The sequence below is a fragment of the Orbicella faveolata genome, unplaced genomic scaffold, assembly GCF_042242905.1.
Source record: "Orbicella faveolata isolate gen_17 unplaced genomic scaffold, um_ofav_v1 contig_12, whole genome shotgun sequence".
Lineage (NCBI taxonomy): Eukaryota > Metazoa > Cnidaria > Anthozoa > Scleractinia > Merulinidae > Orbicella > Orbicella faveolata.
This window is the reverse complement of record NW_028301539.1, coordinates 4,373,600-4,393,019: the sequence shown is the minus strand read 5'-3', so window position 1 is coordinate 4,393,019 and position 19,420 is coordinate 4,373,600. Positions and strand designations below refer to the sequence as shown.

At 38.0% G+C, this 19,420-nt stretch overlaps 4 protein-coding genes across 5 annotated transcripts; 2 read left to right on the top strand and 2 right to left on the bottom strand.

Moving 5' to 3' along the window:
* Positions 1 to 254: 254 nt before the first annotated feature.
* On the top strand, positions 255 to 5,308 carry LOC110063666 (mitochondrial coenzyme A diphosphatase NUDT8-like). 2 transcript variants are annotated; one of them, XM_020770667.2, is made up of 4 exons: positions 255 to 987; positions 1,533 to 1,665; positions 2,462 to 2,542; positions 3,197 to 4,241. In XM_020770667.2, the coding sequence occupies exons 1-4, from the start codon at positions 566 to 568 to the stop codon at positions 3,422 to 3,424; spliced, it is 864 nt and encodes a 287-aa protein (XP_020626326.2). In that variant the 5' UTR covers positions 255 to 565; the 3' UTR covers positions 3,425 to 4,241. The 2 variants fall into 2 exon arrangements, with proteins under 2 accessions (XP_020626326.2, XP_020626325.2); XM_020770666.2 differs by lacking the exon at positions 3,197 to 4,241 and adding an exon at positions 4,304 to 5,308 and having other exon boundaries at positions 257 to 987.
* On the bottom strand, positions 4,784 to 8,279 carry LOC110063667 (cilia- and flagella-associated protein 107-like). The gene is made up of 4 exons (XM_020770668.2): positions 8,094 to 8,279; positions 6,809 to 6,919; positions 6,279 to 6,459; positions 4,784 to 5,717 (listed from the first exon to the last, which is right to left on the bottom strand). Exons 1-4 carry the CDS (start codon positions 8,277 to 8,279, stop codon positions 5,407 to 5,409), a joined length of 789 nt encoding a protein of 262 aa, XP_020626327.2. The 3' UTR covers positions 4,784 to 5,406.
* On the top strand, positions 8,269 to 13,387 carry LOC110063665 (elongator complex protein 5-like). The gene is made up of 10 exons (XM_020770665.2): positions 8,269 to 8,490; positions 8,631 to 8,691; positions 8,947 to 9,027; positions 9,174 to 9,224; positions 9,693 to 9,799; positions 10,170 to 10,292; positions 10,784 to 10,912; positions 11,063 to 11,124; positions 11,708 to 11,815; positions 12,459 to 13,387. Exons 1-10 carry the CDS (start codon positions 8,433 to 8,435, stop codon positions 12,666 to 12,668), a joined length of 990 nt encoding a protein of 329 aa, XP_020626324.2. The 5' UTR covers positions 8,269 to 8,432; the 3' UTR covers positions 12,669 to 13,387.
* A 1,224-nt stretch (positions 13,388 to 14,611) lies between these two features.
* Positions 14,612 to 15,873, bottom strand: LOC110063774 (beta-1,3-galactosyltransferase 1-like). Its single transcript, XM_020770769.2, has one exon. It carries the CDS (start codon positions 15,856 to 15,858, stop codon positions 14,632 to 14,634), a length of 1,227 nt encoding a protein of 408 aa, XP_020626428.2. The 5' UTR covers positions 15,859 to 15,873; the 3' UTR covers positions 14,612 to 14,631.
* Positions 15,874 to 19,420: the final 3,547 nt, after the last annotated feature.

The following is a 19,420-nucleotide window of genomic DNA, read 5'->3' as shown; positions in this document are numbered from 1 at the left end:
TTTCTTTATATCAATTTTATTGATTGACTGCGGCCTGGAGCCAGCTTGCAGGCTTCAGCTGTCTACAAACCTAGGCAAACGTCTGAAACAGTTTGCTGGAGCTCTACTATTTGTACTAAAATCTCTTAATTTACTTCAAAAGCAACCCACGAATATGAAGAAATTTTTAAAGAACATCGTATCAGAGCACTTAGCTACCGCCATCTTGAAACGAAGTATGTATGTATGTATGTGTAAGATTCAATCTTGCACAGCGGTGTTATCATGAAGAGAATATTCGTGGTTCATATATGACGCAATTCTCGTAAACAATCAAAATGGCGCTTAGAACGACGCTCAGAACTTTTTTTCACTTTTTTCTGGTATATTCTAATTCTCGGTCTCCGATGAATCTTTGCTTCGTTTTGGAGAAGTATGTTTAAAAAAAGGCTGTATTCTTAAGGTTTCAGGATTGGAATTTGCAAGAAGAGGATAATTTATAACTCTCCCCAACAGACTGTAACTCATAAACTTGTAAGCTTGAATTATTGCTGAGTTGGAGAGGCATCGACGTCCTCAGCCTCAAATGAACTTCACAGTAACCAGGAGGATCTTCCATCAATCACAGGGCCTTAAATTAATCTGTTCCCGAACTTTTCACAGTACATTTCAACGTACAGAACATTTTTCGAGATGTTCCGCAACTTTTCCCCCGTTATGTTGTCCACAGTGCAGCAGAAAGGCTGGTTTAGCACGTCTTTACTGTTCAAGAACAATGAGAACTTCCAGTTTGAAAAGAGCTTGTTCAGATTTAAACGATGCCTTTTCTGAGGCTAACAAAGTGCGCTTTGTCAAGAAGGTAGGAGTGATGAAAACTCGCAAATCTTTGTTAGCAAGCTGTTCTGAGGAAGCCGCTGTTTTTGTACCTTTCTGTATTGCTGACTCTGCTCCCTCAGTACTTTTTACTCTTCGTTCTAATCAGCTGAACAAACACAGAGGAGAGGTCAGGTCAGTGCTTTATTCCCTTAATTTATAAATTAATATTGTAATAAATAAAAAATAAATTACAATGTTTAGAGAGGAAGCTGGTTTTCATGCGGGTCATCTATCCTGGTCAAATTTGAATTTGGAAATGTTGGTTTTGTGGAGGGAGGAAAACCGGAGAACCTGCAGAAACACCCTTGTAGCAAAACAAGAAACTGCAACAAACCTGACCCACATATGGCACTGGGCCGGAATCAAACCTAGGCCACACAGTTGGAGGCAAGCACTCTCACTGCTACAGCAATGCTAAATTTGGTTTCCCTAGGGTGTGCATTTTGACAAGTTTTGCTTCTAACTTTGGGCTTTTCTTGTAAGATTTGTTTGTCTTTATGCACTATTGGGGTGGGAAGGGTGGATGGGTGAATTTCAGCTGACATTGTGTTAATATTTTGTTGAAAGGGTGAGGATTTTGAAAAATCACTTGGGAAGGAATGGCAAATGCACACCTCAACAGCAGAGTAGCTAAATTTTAAATTTGAAACAAGGCCTTATTTAGCATCATTTTTCAGTTTTCCAGGAGGTAAAAAAGATCCGGAAGATAAGAGTGTCATAGAGACAGCGGTCAGAGAAATGGAAGAGGAGATGGGACTGGAAAAAAGCCGTGTGCACATCTGGGCACAGATGCCAGCAATGCCAGATAGGGTAATAACTATAATTCTGTTTTCATTGGTTTGAACCCACAAGTATCAGTAGTTTGTATAGGTTGTTCGTCTGGGTGAGGGTAGTTCTGAAAAGAACCGCTGTAGGTGACTGACATTCCAACAATCTCAGGGAGTAATCTTAAGAGCTGATCAGCTCAAGACAGTTTGAGTAAAGGCAGGAGATCTTAGAGAGCCCTACTAGGCTTTTCAAAGAAGATCCCCAGTCAAAATTAATTACATGTACAGTATTAATATCAATTAATCTCAGTATATTAGTGATGGCTAGTTTCCATTTGGAATCCAAATAACCTTCCATGTAAAGATAGGTAAGGTCTGTATACAAGCCAAATGGCCCATAAGGCCTGAGCTTATCCTAGTCTCCGTAGCATGAAGCGACTAGGAGTATTTCTACTAACCCCTGGATTGGATGCTAGTCCATCGCAGGGTTACACCCAGTGTTAAGTTCATTGCAAATCGCCAGTACCCATTTATACACCTGGGTGGAGAGAGGCACTGTGAGAGTAAAGTGTCTTGCCCAAGAACACAACACAATGTCCCCAGCCAGGGCTCGAACCCAGACTGCTTGATCTGGAGACAAGCACACTAACCACAACGTTACAACGCCCCTCCCAACCTTGCATGTAATTACTAGATTTAAAGGACAAGTATATACAGCCTTGCATGTACTTATCCTTTAAATATAATTATCTTGCAGAATGCAACTTAATTTAACTCTGCTCCTTGCCTTTTAGTTGAATACCAATTTTATCATTCATTTTTCCTTCCATTTCCAACAGCTTGGTAAAGTTGCAATCACTCCTGTCATCGGCTTTATTGGAGAAATTGATGTGAATTCACTTGAGCTGAATCCAGAAGAGGTAAGAATTCAGTAACACTTATTATAATATCTTCGCGGCTTCAGGGACTTAATATGGTTTATACAATGAAATGCTTTTGTGTAGGTAATTGTTGTGTTGATCTGCACTAATTTAAAATCTCTAGTTTGATTCATTTTCGTCAATCAGCACCTCTTGCATTCATAGGCCTAGGAGCATTGTTTGTGTTCTTAATCTATTGCTTCATTTGGCCAACTATACAGTTCACCTTTGAAACGGTGCAGGTGTTGTGTGTCATCAAATGATTTCATCACACAGCAAAGGTCAAGGGTTTCACTGACATTTTCAGCAGTCCTGAGGGCAACTTATTTTCACAGCAGACAAAACTTTTTAAACTGAACCTCATTATAGAAAAACATTTGTCTACATGGTCAAACCAGGTGGGCAAAATCATCCTCACAGCTGGTCAATTTGCCCAGTGCCCGGCCCTTAATGAACCCCTGTAAGGTCTCATCATTTCAGTCGCCCCATTCTAAATGTTGTAAGGAGAATTTTGATCAATCTTGGACATTCAAGGGTTAAATTAACTGCCAGAAAGGTAGATGGAAATTACAAGGCTGATCTTTGACTGACACCTGAAAAATCTTTCAATCATACTTCAAACTGAAAGAAGATTATTCAATTTATCCACTCCAGGTTGCATCAGTCTTCACTCTTTCATTGGATCATCTGTGCAGCTCTGAGAATCAAAGATACACTAAGCACAAACACCTTGGAGTATGCATCATGAAAAGACCTGTGTTTATGAATGGTCCTTATAGAATCTGGGGCCTCACAGCTATAGTTCTCGATTCTGTTATTGCTGTGTTATGTCCAGAATTTTATCAAAAAATGTTTGAAGTTAAAGGGCATGGTTTAGGATAAATTGCCAAATTATTAGTCTTTTAAAAGTATTTTGCGATCTGAAAAACTGTCCAAAACCACTTTTGATACTCCAGAGATTGCAGAGGACAGGGCACCAAGATATCTGGTATTATTTAGGCAAAAGGAGAGAGCATGTGCACTGATAACCACAAAATGATAAGTTCTTCCCACGGAAAACCACAAGTGAGACCCTAAAGCCAATGAGAAACCAAACTCTCATTCTCCTAGGGGACCAGTAATCAAGTGCTGTGCTATGCCATGCAATTGAAAAAGGAAATATTTTGAATTTCAAGTTTCTGCATTCAAGATCATAACAATCTATACGATCATTTACTGTGTGTCATGAGTCCAGGGTGCAGAGAAAACCAATTTTTCGAGCTTGCTTTTTGGGCAAACTGTAATATTTAGTGATGTACTAGTGCAAAAGTCTTGCTAATCCCCCCCCCCCCCCCAAAAAAAAAAATGTTACTAGCCTGATCATTAGTTTATAATGCATAAATGTAATAGAACTGATTCATCATAAATCAACTAGCCCTGAGCTACTGGACTTTCTTTCATGCTGATGATCTGATCACGTGCAAGTCTAACCTAGTTTACTTTCAATTTTTTTTCTACGAGTGGACCAGACTTTCTCTTCACTTATCCCCTTAAATCACAAGATAAATATCAAAATTCTCCTTTCAAAATAGCCTTTTTCAGGTAGTTTTTTTAAAGTTACTCCTTGGAAAATATGTGTTTTAGTCATTTGAGATGTTTTTATGCTATTAGCTACTGATAGTTTTTTGTGACACATAAAATCTTACAAAAACAGCAACAACGTTTCTGAATTACTTTTAGTGTCATGATTTGAGATTTCATATTCCTATCGCATCCTTGCAGGTGGAATCTGTCTTCACACTTTCTCTGGAGCATGTCTGTAATCCGACCAATTGTGGGTATACCAAGTTCACTTCCCAGGCCGTGTTACCATTGTTTCTTAACGGACCTCACAGGATTTGGGGGCTCACTGCGATAATCCTAGAACAAGTCCTACTAGCTTTACTTCCAGAGAATTATCCGCAACAACTATTTAGGCCTGGAAAACAGAAATCACTAGTAGCTAGTAAAAATGAAAAGTCAACCAAGCATGTTTAACATAAGTCAATGAAAAAGAAATTTTCAGTGTTCAAGGTAGATTGATGGAGTTTTTAAATGGCAAGTTATCACAATAATGTGACAATCTTTTTTATGACGAAGTGCAATTACTTTATTTCCAAAAAATATATTTACAAGTTCTGAATTGTATCTAAGTATGTGATGGACTGAGTTCTTACAAATGGCTTTACACAAGCTACAGTGTAGGTAAAACAATTCCATCTGTTGCTTCCACTTTTTCAGTTTTATTCACACTTTTCTTTGAAAACTAATTTGTCTTGGTAATCTTCACTCTGTGACTAATAAATAATTTCCGAGCATCAGATTAGAGTTACTTTATCTCAATATCCATTTAAAAAGAATAAGACAGTTTATTTTTAAGCTGATAAGGATAACTGGATCCTGTTGTTGGTCTTTCCTGGCTTTTTTTTTTTTTTTGTAAAATTCACAATGCTCCCTTTCTCAAGCTAGCATCACTTTATTGAGTGGGAACTGCTATTAGTGGAATATGTTTTGGGCCACCCGTAAGCTTTCAATTCATATAGCTTGCTTCTTAATCACACTAGTTGTCCACTTCTAGTGACATTTCTTTGTAATTGAACAAGCATTTGACTCTGGGATTAAGGGAAATTCCTTAAACCTTCTCACTTGACCTGGGAAAAGCAAGCTTAAATGTAAACATAAATATATTACAGGTCATTAAGAAATATCTTTTTGACAAGAAGATAGTAAATAAACAAATTCAACTTAGTGATGTTTTTGGCGCTGGTTGAAGTTTTTAGGGCCCGGAAATTTGAAGTGAAGTGGAGTTCCCTTTGAGCAGTTCAGTTCCACTGATCAACATTATTCTAAACCATCAGAATTGTTGACTGTGGAAAATCAGGTGGTACGTTATGTGGTACAGCAAGAGTCGGAGGAAATTCTGGAGCACTGTTCATCTGTTTCCCCCGTAAATGGAGATCTTTGTTGACATGATGGGGATGAAAGTGACATGAGAGACTTTTGGGTGGGGCATAGTGCCGGAAAGAAAATGATTCCTTCTGATGAGGATTGTAAGACAACTTGTATGTTGTCATGTTTGTTCCCAGGCTTTCCATAGCTGCTTCTTTCTTCCACTTTTCCTGAAGCTTTTGTAGAAGTCCATAGTTTGTGGGATGTCCTAGAAGAAATATAAAATACTAAAATCAGGCCCCAATTAACTTTGCATGATGATAGTGATCCCCAAGTTCTCCTAACTGGTAGGCTTGATTATCAGCCGCTGATCAGGAAAGGAGCCCACACTCCTTCCTTACAAGACAGGAAGGAACATAGACTGGACTTGAGAGCGTGACAGAAATCAAGCCTACCGTACTGGCTGCTACATATTTCCCCAAAGATAAGTTTATGGCCAGGATAATTTGATCATATTATGTGAAGACCATTTTCTGTAAGGATTATCATGGTAACTCAATTTATTGCTCCCGTGGTCCTGACTTGTCGCCAGTCATCTTCAAACAACAGTGCTAGGCACAGGGTGAGTTGGGAGCACATCACCCCTTGCTCACCTTGCGATGTGCTTTGTGGTGTTGTATGAAGGGACTAGGAACGAGTCAGCTCATGATCTGTAAAAGTGCTTGTGTGAGAGGTGTTGGAGGGGGGGGGGGGGGGGGGTCTGTGCAGCATAATGCTAGAATTTATTGAATGGTGAAGTTTGGGGCATGTATACACATGTCACACAAACCTTGTATAGGATAATCAGATTTTTCCGGTGCCCAGGCCAGCTTCTGCCTGTCCCAGCTCCGTAGCGGTGGCAGCTTAGACTCGGTGATTTCACGCTTGTTGAATTGCTGGTCATACCATGATATTCTGTTGCCTTCATAAGCTTTTTGATGATGAGAAAAAATGAATTCTTTTCCTAATCCCTGAAAGAGCAATCAAAGCTTAAGAATATTATATTAGAATACCGTTATAGTGTTAATGAATTAGGTCAGCGCTTGGACACAACAAATATGACCACTTGTTGATAGCCTAAAGATGGGTGATGACCTGTTTGTCTGGCCTATAGCAATGCAAGGAGTTCAGCTGAATTTTTAAATTGATCCCCATTCTCCAAGACTCAACAGCAGTTATTTTGGGCAAGATAAAGTTGGCATCAATAATCAAAGCTGGTTCTACTTTGTCCTATCCCAACTAACTGTCTCTGGATCTTCAAAGATGATTTATTCCATAACAGAGAAAATAAAATTTGGCTTCTTTTAATTATTGGCTTACATTGTGTTGCTGAAGTGCTTTTCTCCTGGTTGTGACATCAAGAAGAAACTTTCCATAGTTCTTGAAATCTACTCGGTGAGTACTGTCAAAGAAGGAGGAGCCTCGTTCAAACTAGGAAGAAAGAATAAAAGATCAGAAATTGTTCATTTATTGAGGAAACAAATATCAACAATATATTCCAGAGACCATTCAGTGGCATTGATCCCTTGGTAGAAACAAAGATACTTTGCAAGGCACAGTGGCGTACTTGGATGACATTAAAAACTCCAGTTAGCAGACCCCCTGATACAGAAAAAAAATTATTGTTGGGAACAGGGTAGGAGGGGGAGGGGGTTGGCAGATGTCCCATCCAGGGGAGGATAGTAGTATGCCTAGTTTCTTCATGCTGAAGGAAATCCAACAATAAATTGTTAGAGTTCCAATAAAAGTGCCAGGACATGTGAGCCTCTTAGCTCCTGATCCTTGTAGGAGTAAACCAGGCTCTACTACTTTGGCCTAGATGGGATGTTAGTCAATTGTGACACATTTTGAAGCACTCAGATAAACCTAGCCTTTTTTGACAAGTGTTTTATACTTACGAACAAGTATAAAACACACGCTGATAATTTTACTTACTACCTGGTGTGAAAATATCTCCGACATTTCTCAACAAAAGTTTTGAAAAATGATTCGTCTCTTTGTTTTTAAATTGTACATTCATTTTGTAAATTTCCTCTTCTCTATTGTACGATCGTTTTGACAGGGTTTGATTCACAGCTTTGTCACGCAGATCGAAATGAGTGGAAATAATTCAGATGAATGCAGAGAAATTTAGTTTCTCTGTCTTGTGTACGAAAATTAGGAAAATTTATGTATTTCAATTTATTTAAATAGCTAATATGTAAAAGAAAGAAAAACAACAAGTTAAAGTACCTAGTTACTATTAGATAACAGCCACAGCGTGGGAACCGGCTATTTTCCCAAATATATTGTTTACCTTTGCTACAGCTGAAAATACAATGATAAATCAGCGATCGGAGTTTTAAATGCTTGCAACAATAAATGTGAAATTCGAAACCATCTGTGTGTCATTTTGACGGCGCGTTTGCTGAAATAATTAAGAAACCCTCCTTATTAAACCATGGCAATTGAGCATCAAGTGAAAACTTAACTCTAAAACTTTTCAAGGTAAGTTTTAAGGACTAATTATGCACAGCTTGTTGGTTTTCTTTGTGTAAAAGAAATTAAGCATATTACATATCGGCGGAATGTACCGAAAGTGATCACAACCAAACTTTTAACCTACCACTCGTCTCTCTTCGTTCCAATTTCCAATCAAAACATCTGTGTCATACTTTTGTTCTATTCTCCAGCCCGGCTGATTCCATTTCGCATCCGCATGCTCTTCCATTCTTGTTCTCGAAGTTACGGAAAAAGCAATTAGAACTGTAATGAGAAGTATTTGTTTCGTTTCAATGAAAATTGTTGTCATGGACGCAGTGTTGCTAGGCAACACCTCCGCTTACCAATTATAACGATTTTACTTTTCTGACCCAGTTTCCTGAGTTATTACCCGGCCAATATGGTGACTTACGGGCACATGAGAATCAAAATGTAACTTTTCCTCTAAGAGAAGAGAAATAAAATGCTTCTTGGAGATATTGTAAATGGAAAAGAAAAGTCTCACCTCGTTCTTGTCCATGGTGAGTGCTTTGGTCCGCATTTGTTTAAATCGCGCTTCAGAAGACATTAAAAAAAAAACCCGAGATCGGTCTGTAGTGCCTGCACGTTAGAAAGCTCAAGCTTAAGTCTTATGTCTTATCTGTATGCAACTCCTTTGCAGACACCGTAAATCAGAATGGTAAACCTTTATTATGCTGTTTCGTCAAATCACTTCTTGAAAGGTAAAAATTATGATATATTTAAGCCCGTTTTGAAATTTATAATTTCCTCTAACAGTCAAGGTGCACATGCATGTACTGTTACTTCAGTGAACCGGCTCAATTTACTTTGCTTACTCTTCATTATTAATACCCAATTCAGCTGAAAACAGACCAATTAATCTGTTTGAGGATAGTTGTAGTTGTAGTTGTTGTAGTTTTCTTGAGTGCTAATATTTGCATATTATAAATGTAGGCTCAAATTTTGTTGCTTTTCAGCGCTGACGTCATACATGCCATACTGTGGGATATGTCACCTGAACAGTTCATTGGTGCATTTGACTCGCATTTGAGAGAAAGGTTTAGAGTTGTACATTGTGTCTCACTTCTTGTTGACATTTTTAAATTCGACTCTGTCTAACTCTGATAGTGAAAAACAATGTCAGTGGTAAATCACAGTTTCATGCTTAATGTTTACGTATTATCCTTATTATAAATACTCATAGGATTTTCTGCTATGATGGTTTCTCTGATCCTCTTGGATGGGATCTCTCAAGGTAAGAAATTTAATAAGCTTCACTTTTTACAAAATCCTTTAATCACCTCTTTGATTCAACTTAATTATTATGATAATCATTGCAACTATTTTTTTTCTATACAATTTTTTTTTATTTAATCATAGCAACACTTACATGACTCAAACTTGTATTACATGTGATTACTTACAATTTTCTTAGGTCTGAATTTTTAAAGATGTTTAATGCAAAAGTTTTTTTTTTTCCTTTTTTTATGATTTAACAACCTTTTTGCATTATTTCTCTATTTACAGGACGTTAAGTTTATTTTTTAATTATTGTTGCAGCTAGGAACACCCCCCTCCCCTCCCTAATAAAGATCATTGGTCTAATAATCTCACTGTTTCTGTAAATAAAGAAATACTAGCTTTTGCATTACAATGCTGTAAATAAATATAGCCATAAATTTGTGGAAAATTTCTTATTTAACATATTTCCTCCTTTTTGCAGAAATGATTGTGATAACAGTCGTGTCTGTGTTATCCATCAGAACTCTAATGTAGCACAAGTGGTTAAGAGTAACTTGGCAAGTCGTTCCTCCCAAAACAGCAATCCCGGTAAGAATTATGAAGACTTATTTTAGAAAAGTGAAATAGTAAATAATTAAGCAATAGAACACTTTTTCCGTGTTTACATAACCTCATCTAAACACGAGGAGGGTTGGGAGAATTCAAAACAGTTACACAAACCCGAGATGTTGTCGAGGGTTTGCATAACTTTATTTCAATAATTCTCAAATACAGGTGCAAATCTTATACGTCACAGCCGTGTTTATATATACTCTCATCTAAACACACCTGTTGACCAATGAGAGCGCATGTAGTAGCTCAATTATTGTGTAATATAATTTATAAATTAATGAAAGAAATTTATAAGAACAACAGTGACTCTTGTTTTAATGAATGGATTCTGTTTGTATTTTTCTAGGTTATATAACTAAAGCAGCTATTGTGATCAATTCCTTAAGCAGACTGTTGCTATGGAAATCCTCGTCAACAGTGTGCACATTACTCAATCAGCTGTATTCCAATCCTCCTGACTCACAGACAGGTATGTGATATTATTCATGACCATTTAGTGCATAATGTTGAAGTCTTTGAGGCCCATCTGGGCAATGCTTATTTCTGATGTCGTATTCACTTCAGCTGAAGTTCTCGAAATCGCTCTCATAGAATTTGTTTACACTCGCTACACATTAGGCACGCTATATAAACTACAAGTACAGTAGACAGTTTAGAAAGAAAACCTCTAGATTTGAATCAAGAAAATTGATCATGAGTACAAAAAGCATTGACATCATTGCATTGCTAATGGTAACTCTGATCTCAATAAAATACACCACACCCGAAATTTTGGTCTATCCCTAGCAAGAGTGTGGATATCAATCTCCTGTATTTTGTTTTAGTACGTTGTAATTTATATTTAAAGTTGAAAGGTGTCACTATTGAAAAATCCAATCGAGCCACCTTAATTTCCTTCAGAGATAAATAGTTTCAAAGGAAATATTTTCTGATTTAAAATCCTTTTTTTTTTCTTGTCAGGTTATCAAGTTGTTCAGGTTGTTGGTTTGGTGCACACAGATCTTCATGATGATCAGACTTTGAATGCCGTGAATTTCCTAGCTTCATCACTGCTTTGGATGACACAAGACCTTGAGCAAAAAAATTCTGGTAAATACCCAAACTACTATTCTGGCTATAAGTGTAATCAGTGTAAGTTGTAAAAGAGAGAAAGTGTGAATTCATGTGAAGTAATTTACAATTCTTATGCATTTTATCATGCATTATCATAATTACAAGTTTAGTTATAATTTGTTATAGATCCATCAGTTAGTTGGTGTAGAATTCTCCACAAAAGAAAAACAGGAAAAGTGATCAGAAAGGTACTGCAATGGGATAATTAATGACTTCTGTATAAAAACATTGTAGATATAAGGTCAGGGCCATAGCTATGCTGTACATAGTAACAGGCAAACCAAGGCACTTGCCTAAGTGTTTTTTGTGTTGTTGTTGTTGTTTACACTCATCATAAACACCATTAATATCTAGAAAGAGAATTTAACCATAAACATTGCCCGAGTCCTAATTTTCTCATTGACATTGCCTCAGTCATAATTTTCTCATGGACATTACCTCAGTCATAATTTTCTCATGGACATTGCCTTGGTCATAATTTTTTCAAGGACATTGCCTCAGTCAGAACTTTTTCATGGAACTTTTTCATGGCCCTAAAGTTTCCACAGGATTTATGCGTAGTCACCGCAAGGAAGGGTAATTGGAAATCATTTCCAAGTCAAGAGGAAGGGGATTTCAAAAGGCAGATTTCTGCAAAGACACTGACAGAGGTTTATTGGAATTTTCAGAAAGGTGGGGAGGAGGGGGGCATTTTAAAACCAAAATTATACAAATGAAAAGGAATATTTGTAAATATTAACATCAATTGTAAATAATAAATTGTTATTCAAGGTTGAAAGCTTCACCCTTGGCGATAACTATGAACTGACAGAACATGAAGAAAAGGATTGGAATGCTTCCTCTTCTACGGCCCACAGCGAACCACTGGCTGTTCAAGAGGTGAATGCATCACATCATGCTCTCCTGTTTAAAGTGGTTATTTTTTTGTTATGATGGGAGGAACTGTGACCTGATGATGAGTGTGTAGGAATCTTAATGAAGTGATCAGAGTTAGAGACCAGCCCAGGGTCATTGTGTTGTGTCCCTGGGTAAACACTTTATTCTCACAGTGTTTCTCACTAGTCAAGGCCAGGTTGTTTGAAAGCTCGTTGACGCTAACTCAGGATTAAAAGTTAACTGAGGAATTATTTTTTCTTGCATAAAAATGTTTTTCACTGCTTATGTTTTGTGCAGTTTGAGATTATACAAATTAAAAACTGAAGGACAAACAATAATATGAACAGAAAACCTTATCAAAAAGTTACAAAACTGAAATCAAAATTCTCGCTAATCGTGGATCAGCATAATAGGGCTTTGAACAACCCAGCCCAAGAGTATTAAATAAATACCATCAAACTATTTGGCCTTGTCAAAATTTTAAGTTTCATCTGCATGAACTGGTATACCATCCCAGGGAGGAGCAATATTCTTAATCACTGCTACTGAAGCTGGAGTGCAGTTCTCTAACCACTATATGCACCAAATCATGCTAGTCCTCAGTGATTTTCCACCCTAATTTAATCTTTATTTCATACTCTCGTAGGTTGATCCAACTCAAAACCTCACATTCAACCTCAAACTGACAGAAAATGAACGTCAAGCTCGGGCCAACCTGAAACTTCCATACATGTACCATGAAGAGAAGAAAAGCGAGGTGGCAGTAAAATCAGTAGGAGAGGGGAGAGTCTTTTACCAACCTGATGAAGCAGACGACTTTGATGAAGACGATCCCGATGATGATTTAAATATCTAAACATTAATTTTATTGAGAAACTGAAAGGTGTTTGTATTGAAGGAAGAGATTATAAATATATATTAAGCATTAAATACAATTGTGTACTGTAAGTGACTTAACCTCTCATTCTCCCCACATCATGTTTGAATTTCGTGTATTGTATGTTTAGAAATCATAGTTTCCATACAAACCATATGACCATACATTACAAGCATATGAAATTAAGCACCACAATGAAGAATTCTTTAGTGCTTACAGTATATACATTGCACCACTGGTAACAATTAATTTTATACCCTGTGAGCAGTTAGTTTCTCCTATGCTGAACCAACTGCTCGCAGGGTATAAACTTTACCTCTAAACTTATATTTTTGGAACTGTGTTTAACTTTATCCTTTTTTTCTTGGCTTCAAAAGATTTCATTAGGAAGAGGACAACATTTGGCACTTCTGGGGGTAGCGTTTCATGTTTCATTCTTTGTCTAGTTTGATGATTGAAAAAAGTGCTTCTCTTCCTTCACTACCCTTTCTTTTATAGTACATAGCACTTCATGTTTAACTTATTGGTTGAAAACAAGGGCAAACCAGGATATTGTCAGCTATAAGATGCATAATACATGCTGCTGTTATTTATATTCAAGTCCAAGCTTGTACCAGGAGATCTTTTAAAAAACACATTTTTAATTATATTTGACATTAGAAAGTATGTGGATGTTGATGAAAGAAGTAGAACAGTAAGGATGGGTTCCAATTAGTGCGATACTGTCTGTTCACGATGCAAAGAAAGTCCTGTCAGATGACCTGCAGCTAGTGGATTCTGTCTGTGATCTGTGTAAAACGCAGACTGTGGACTGCACACCAGGGTTAAAATGCAGACAGCAGACTGGGGCTAGAATGCAGACTTGTTAACTGATCATGCTACCATTTCGTTCATTGAAGTCTAACTGAAAACAGGCTAACTGACGCTTCATTCGGGCTAACCCTAGTGATATTCAGATTAACCAGTGTGATATTCAGGCTAACCGAAGTGCAGACTTTCCCAGGCTCAAATTAGTTTCAATAACCCTATAAATAAGGTTAGCCCTTGATAATGGCAATAATGCGATTACTCAATAAGTCTGCAGGCTGCATTTTACCCTCAGTTTACATTTTACCAAGGTCTGCAGTCCATAGCCTGCATTTTAAACTGACCGTCCTGTCTGTCACTTGCTCAATAAGCTAGTGAACTTTCTTGAGGAAATTTTTGAGAAAATCAAACTACAGAAGTAAGTTAGTGAGAATGAGTTCTAGGCCAACATATCATAGCTAGAGCTTGCCCAAAGGGCAAGCCTCAAAGGTAAAACCATGTATGCATGGCAATTTTTGTTTCCCAAGGAAGGCTGGAAGATGTCATGTTTTCCGGAATTATCCATACCCACCCCAAGAAAGGTAAGGGTGCAGTATAGATACTTTCTCAAGGCTAAGAAACAACTTCAATTACAGCTTGTCCTATGGAAAAGCCGTTCTCAAATTTTGCTTGTCCAGGGCAAGTCTTCATTTACCTTTTTACTTGGGCTTCTGTAGGAAAGCCCGAGTAAAAAGGCAAATTTCCATAGGAAAGTTTATCCATAGGAAAGCCCAAGTCATAAAATGCAGGGCATTTGTCGTCATCATATTTGGTAAACAAATGGGGGGTCATAGTCCCAGGTGTTCCTAACATAGAGCGTGGAAACGGGGGATGAGAATGTAACCGCTTGCTTTTTCGGTAGTAGCTTGAATTGATAGATGAGAAGGCCCTTCTTTCTTCTGTTACATTTTGTGACCGATTGTCATGATTGTCATATTCAGTTGTCAGCAGAAACGTCTTTGACAGCAGTACTTATCTCAATCTAGGCCCATAGACTTGCAATTCCTGCCCTCTTGTTCCCAGCTGCACCCCACCCACCCCCCTCCACCCCCACATAAAAATTAACATTTATGACATTTTAACTGTACTCATATTTTTATTTTTTAAATCTACGCCAAACTCTTCTACCGCAGCACCTGTAGATTAAGAACAACAGAAAGGTAGGAAAGAAAAACAAAAGCAGAAAAAGTTTTGTATGTAGAGATATACAAACAGTGTATCTCTCAGTGTTTGACACAGACGTCTTTACCTGGTCCACATAGCTTACTTGATCTGGAGTAAGAGAATCACCGATTCCAAGAAGCTCTCGCAACTGACACAAGCTGATAAAACTTACACACCAGTGTAACCAACCTGCTTGAAGAAATCCTTCAATTCTGACAGGAGATATTCCAAGCTGATAAGCCAAAAGACCGACGTATGCATCGTCGGGTCCAATCCTGGTCACATGTCTCGACAAGTCGACCATCTTTGGAATTAAACTCCATGAAATTACATACATAAACCCTTTACAAAACGCTGGGAAATAATCCAAGGATAGCTCTTCCCGGGAAATGTAATGACGATGAGTTTTATCTCTCACAACGCCTCCACTAAATACAACTCCGCCATAAAAAGAAGTTGGATTTTTGCGAACGTTCATCAGCCATTGTGCTAACTTGGGTACATCGACATAGACATCGTCATCCGTCTTCAAAATATAACTGCATCTTATTTTCGATGCCCACTGAAATGCCATTAAGACTTTTGTAACGATAGCTCTATACTGGTCCATGTAATTTCCAATTATCAAGTCGCCATATTTTTGGTATTCCGACATGATGGCGTTGTTCGTTTCGTCTGCCTCCGCTTTTCCCATCATAAACACAACTTTCCAGTGGTGATCGCCAGGCAAACGATTTCTGTCGAAATTTCCCCAAGTTTGACGTATCATGGTCCTCCTATCCGCGTTATTTGGAGAGGTTGAAACGATCACTAAGAAAAATAAAGACTGTTCGGAGTATCCTCGTGGTTCAGCCACGGGTGAAATGATGTCGTAATTACTAGGAAATTTTCTGAGATCAATTCGGTCTAAAGGTTGCGTAAAATGGTCTATGATACTCTTGATAAGTAATGTTAAGAATACTATCACTGCAATGCCCAGTATAAGCCGAAAATACCGACGCCGACGTAGAATTCCAATCATGTGAAGTGAGGTAATCGCCATCTGGTAATCTCTCAAATTGTCTACCTGTAGTGTCAATACCCAGAGGCCGGTTGGCCACGAACCGAACTCTTGTCGATACCAGTCCCCAGACAGGAGATCGTTTTCACGTGACGTCATCACTTTCTAAAGAGCCACTAGTGCGTCACAAGTGGGTTGCGACCACCTCTCAGTTTCAGTTTTAAGTTTTCAGTTTTTTTATTATCGCACACTATTTACAGAGAAAAACAACTTAACGTAAGATGGTTTACAATGATATAGGAAAAATAAATACAGATAGAAATTAACTAAAAGAAACAATATTTAATGGTCTACAGTGACAGGAGCTCATGGTCATGGGCTCCTGACAGTGACCAAAGTAGCCAATGAGCTTTCGAGTTGGTCACTGTCATGTAGATATAAGTTGGCGTTGGCCGCGTGCTAAGTTAATTTAAATTAATATTTGCATTAATATTTAACAGGAGCCCATTACCCGGAGCCTCCATATGAATTGTACCCTTGAGTCAACCCTATCCCGTACCTTTTTATTTTTAGAACTGTGATATCTGCGGGAGTTCTATAACTTCCCGCGAAAACACGCTGACGTCCGCATAACTTCCTTAAAAAATAATAAACTTTCCTCGCTTTCCACCATCATTAAAATACTTTCGTGTCCTCTATGGTTATACGTCACATGCAGGCCACCACAGCTCTCTCATGATTGGCTATTATAAAAACACCCGCGAAAACCTCCGTGGGAGGTGCTTCTAAAAATAAAAAGATACGAGACAGGGTTGAATCAGAGGGTCAGTATGGAAAATGGAAGCTCTGGGTAATGGGCTCCTGTATTTAATTAATATTTAAATTAATATTTACCTCATAAGCTTCTCCTCAGCGACCAGTTTTCCAAAATACCAAAAGTTCCCAAGTCAAATCACTATATTTGGAACCTCTTGAAAGCGAGTACCTCTCGTAAGCTTCAGCTAAAGGTTTGAAATTTTCCTTTGTTTTTAACCTTCCACATTAGTGACCACAGGACAGATAATGGAGCGAAAGATGGATAATAAGGTGTTGTAACATTATCATATTCCTGGCTAGTACAAGAAAGGAAACTTATCAATTGGAAGAACCGGGATTTTTTTCTCGAAGTTGACTTTACGTGAATAAAACCTGACTGTTACCGAAGATCAGGAGCTCTGTATGGGAACAACGTAACCCTGCTCTGCATTGACACTCCTTAAATCCTTTTTCCCTCCGGCAGCATTTTGCACCATTTAGGTAAACTAGTTTAGATTATAAAAGTCAACTATATTCATGAGATTAGAATAAAAACTTCTTTTTCTAACTGAGAGGAGATCTACAGACATGAGGACTATTTGTTTCAATAGAGATTCATTGTCTTTGTTTTTGAGATATAGAATATAGTTGAGAATGTGTTTATTAATATTAATAATGAGAGGAAATCGAACAAGTTTAGCTTTACGTGCCAAGTTACAAGCCTAAGTATTTGTTAACTAAATAGCGTTTGCAAAATTGTAACTGAACTTTTTCTATTGGGGAACTATTCCAGGTATAGAGGCTCCAGGCTTCACTATTATAAGTAAGGGGAAATCATAGTGTCAAATATTTTTGATGCAAGGTTTAGTTTTAAGAGCCAGTGCCCATAATTATGGACCAAACAACGGCACAAGTCGAAAAATCGATTTTGCTCATTTTTTGCCCATAGATTGGCCCTAGCTAGTAAACAAACGGACCATAGTTAGTTTCTGCTAATGCAGCTTTTTTGGGGAGAAATTTGCGAAAAACGATTTTTTTCCGATTAGGCTCAAAATCTACTTCCGGTTTTGCTGAATTTTCCGAATATTTGATTGCTTCGCGCTCCGCAGAACAGCTACTTGAGAATCTTTCAATGGTCTTTACATTCAGCTCAGGTCTTCATGGTATGACTGAGCGAAAAATAAAATAAATCGAGGCTTCGTTTCAGCCTGAAACGAGATCGAACACAAACGGAAAATATTACGATGTGTTTCAAACGAATTATAGCACTAAAATATCGCCATATTTTTCTATGGGCTATAACTTTAAATGCCATAAAAACACTTTATACGGGTTAACTGTACACCCACCTGTTTGAAAATCAAAAAATATCTCTGGGCAAATGGTTTTAAGTCGCCCGCCTTGGCCTGTGCTTCTCATGAATTTTTCCCTGAACCGCCGTGAGAATGTAAACAATTGCGTGACTCTGGCGGTCACCCTGAATACATAATTCGTTTCCAACAAACCGCAGATGGCTATCTTAGAACATTTGGGTGAAAAAAGAAAAACATAATGGACCACTTTTAACTTTTATATTTTGAAAGTCATCGCTTTGGAAATTTCGTTAATTAAAAACGCCAATTAAAAGCCATTTACTCGGAGTTCGGGTGTTACTGCTATGTCGTTTTAGGCTGTCGTTCTTTCTCTGATCATTTTAATTACAAGAACGAGTTCTAGAAAGAAAATCGTTCTAAGTTCATTCGTTAAGCGTAATGAAAAGTTGATATTGTTGGTTTGTAGCCTTACGTGATCTGAAGGAACGCTACAGTGATTAAATTTGTATTTGTTGATTTCGACGGATCGATTTTCGGTTAAACCTTTTTATTTGTGCCAGCACATTTAGTGCTTTTTCTCCTGCTAAAAAGTCGGAAAAAGTAAAGTAAACAAATCCTAAAAGTCATAAATAAGAGGCATCGACAGTGCGAGTGTCTCGGTAAGCTGTTAATTTGAACAATTACTGTGCTGGACGGATTGCTTTCCTGGTTACCCACGTACTATACATAGTTCATTGTGCGCGAATGTTTCTGTTTCAAACAACTGAAATGCTCAGTGCTTTTTCCTTTTTTTCTTCAGTCTTAAAACTTAAGGTTAAAGTTAGGCTAAACCCTAAACTGTTTTGGCGGCCAACCTATTTTTGGCTAATTGCTTAATCAAATTATATATATATTTCATTGAAATTCGCTCCTCGGTGACCGACTTCCGCGAACAAAACAAGATGGATGTTCGCTGTTCATTTAAGACTACAATCCTGGTCAAAAGTGTTGGGACAGTTACGGCAGATGACTTCACAGGCAGCCTCTCTTAAGACCAAAACCGCGCAAGCCCGCCTACCCCCTCCCCCTGTCAATGTTGATAAAAATCTTGAAGAAAAAAAATCCTTGACAATAGCCTCAGAATAGCCTCGTTTCAAGAGTTGTTCGCCTCCTAGAACAGTATTCTCGAACCAAAGAGACGATAAGATAGATATTCACGTCTTATTCCAATAATAGCGATTTTTCAGCAATCGCGTTTGGTTCCAACACAACTGTCTAACCACTTTCTATTGTCCCTTTTTCCTTTTTTCCCACATCCAATCTAGTCTTCAGAATAGCTTCATTTTCATGCAACATTGCTAGGGGAGAGGGGGGGTCAATTGTACTTGCTTCCATTCATCTTTTGTTCTAAAACGTTAAGGACGTAGTTGAAATCGTGGGTTTCAGCGCGCAAAAATGGGAGGTGTCCCAACAACTTATGGCCAGGATTGCAGGTTTACACTAGAGGAAATTGTTCCGGATTCGTGATGAATCCAGAATGTTTTAGTGCCGGATTGATTTTGCCATTTACACAAAAGTGGACGAAACCGAAATAAAACCCCCCCTGGTTTGGTCGTGTCTCCGGAGATTTTGAA

Coding starts and splice junctions, on each gene's coding strand:
- LOC110063666 (XM_020770666.2), top strand. CDS start 566: ATGAACTTCACAGTAACCAGGAGGATCTTCCATCAATCACAGGGCCTT. Junction 988..1,532: donor AAACACAGAGGAGAGGTCAG/GTCAGTGCTTTA, acceptor ATCATTTTTCAG/TTTTCCAGGAGGTAAAAAAG. Junction 1,666..2,461: donor TGCCAGCAATGCCAGATAGG/GTAATAACTATA, acceptor CATTTCCAACAG/CTTGGTAAAGTTGCAATCAC.
- LOC110063667 (XM_020770668.2), bottom strand. CDS start 8,279: ATGACAACAATTTTCATTGAAACGAAACAAATACTTCTCATTACAGTT. Junction 6,460..6,808: donor AAGCACTTCAGCAACACAAT/GTAAGCCAATAA, acceptor TTGCTCTTTCAG/GGATTAGGAAAAGAATTCAT. Junction 5,718..6,278: donor ATCTGATTATCCTATACAAG/GTTTGTGTGACA, acceptor TATTTCTTCTAG/GACATCCCACAAACTATGGA.
- LOC110063665 (XM_020770665.2), top strand. CDS start 8,433: ATGCTTCTTGGAGATATTGTAAATGGAAAAGAAAAGTCTCACCTCGTT. Junction 10,293..10,783: donor TCCTCCTGACTCACAGACAG/GTATGTGATATT, acceptor TTTTCTTGTCAG/GTTATCAAGTTGTTCAGGTT. Junction 11,816..12,458: donor AACCACTGGCTGTTCAAGAG/GTGAATGCATCA, acceptor ATACTCTCGTAG/GTTGATCCAACTCAAAACCT.
- LOC110063774 (XM_020770769.2), bottom strand. CDS start 15,858: ATGACGTCACGTGAAAACGATCTCCTGTCTGGGGACTGGTATCGACAA.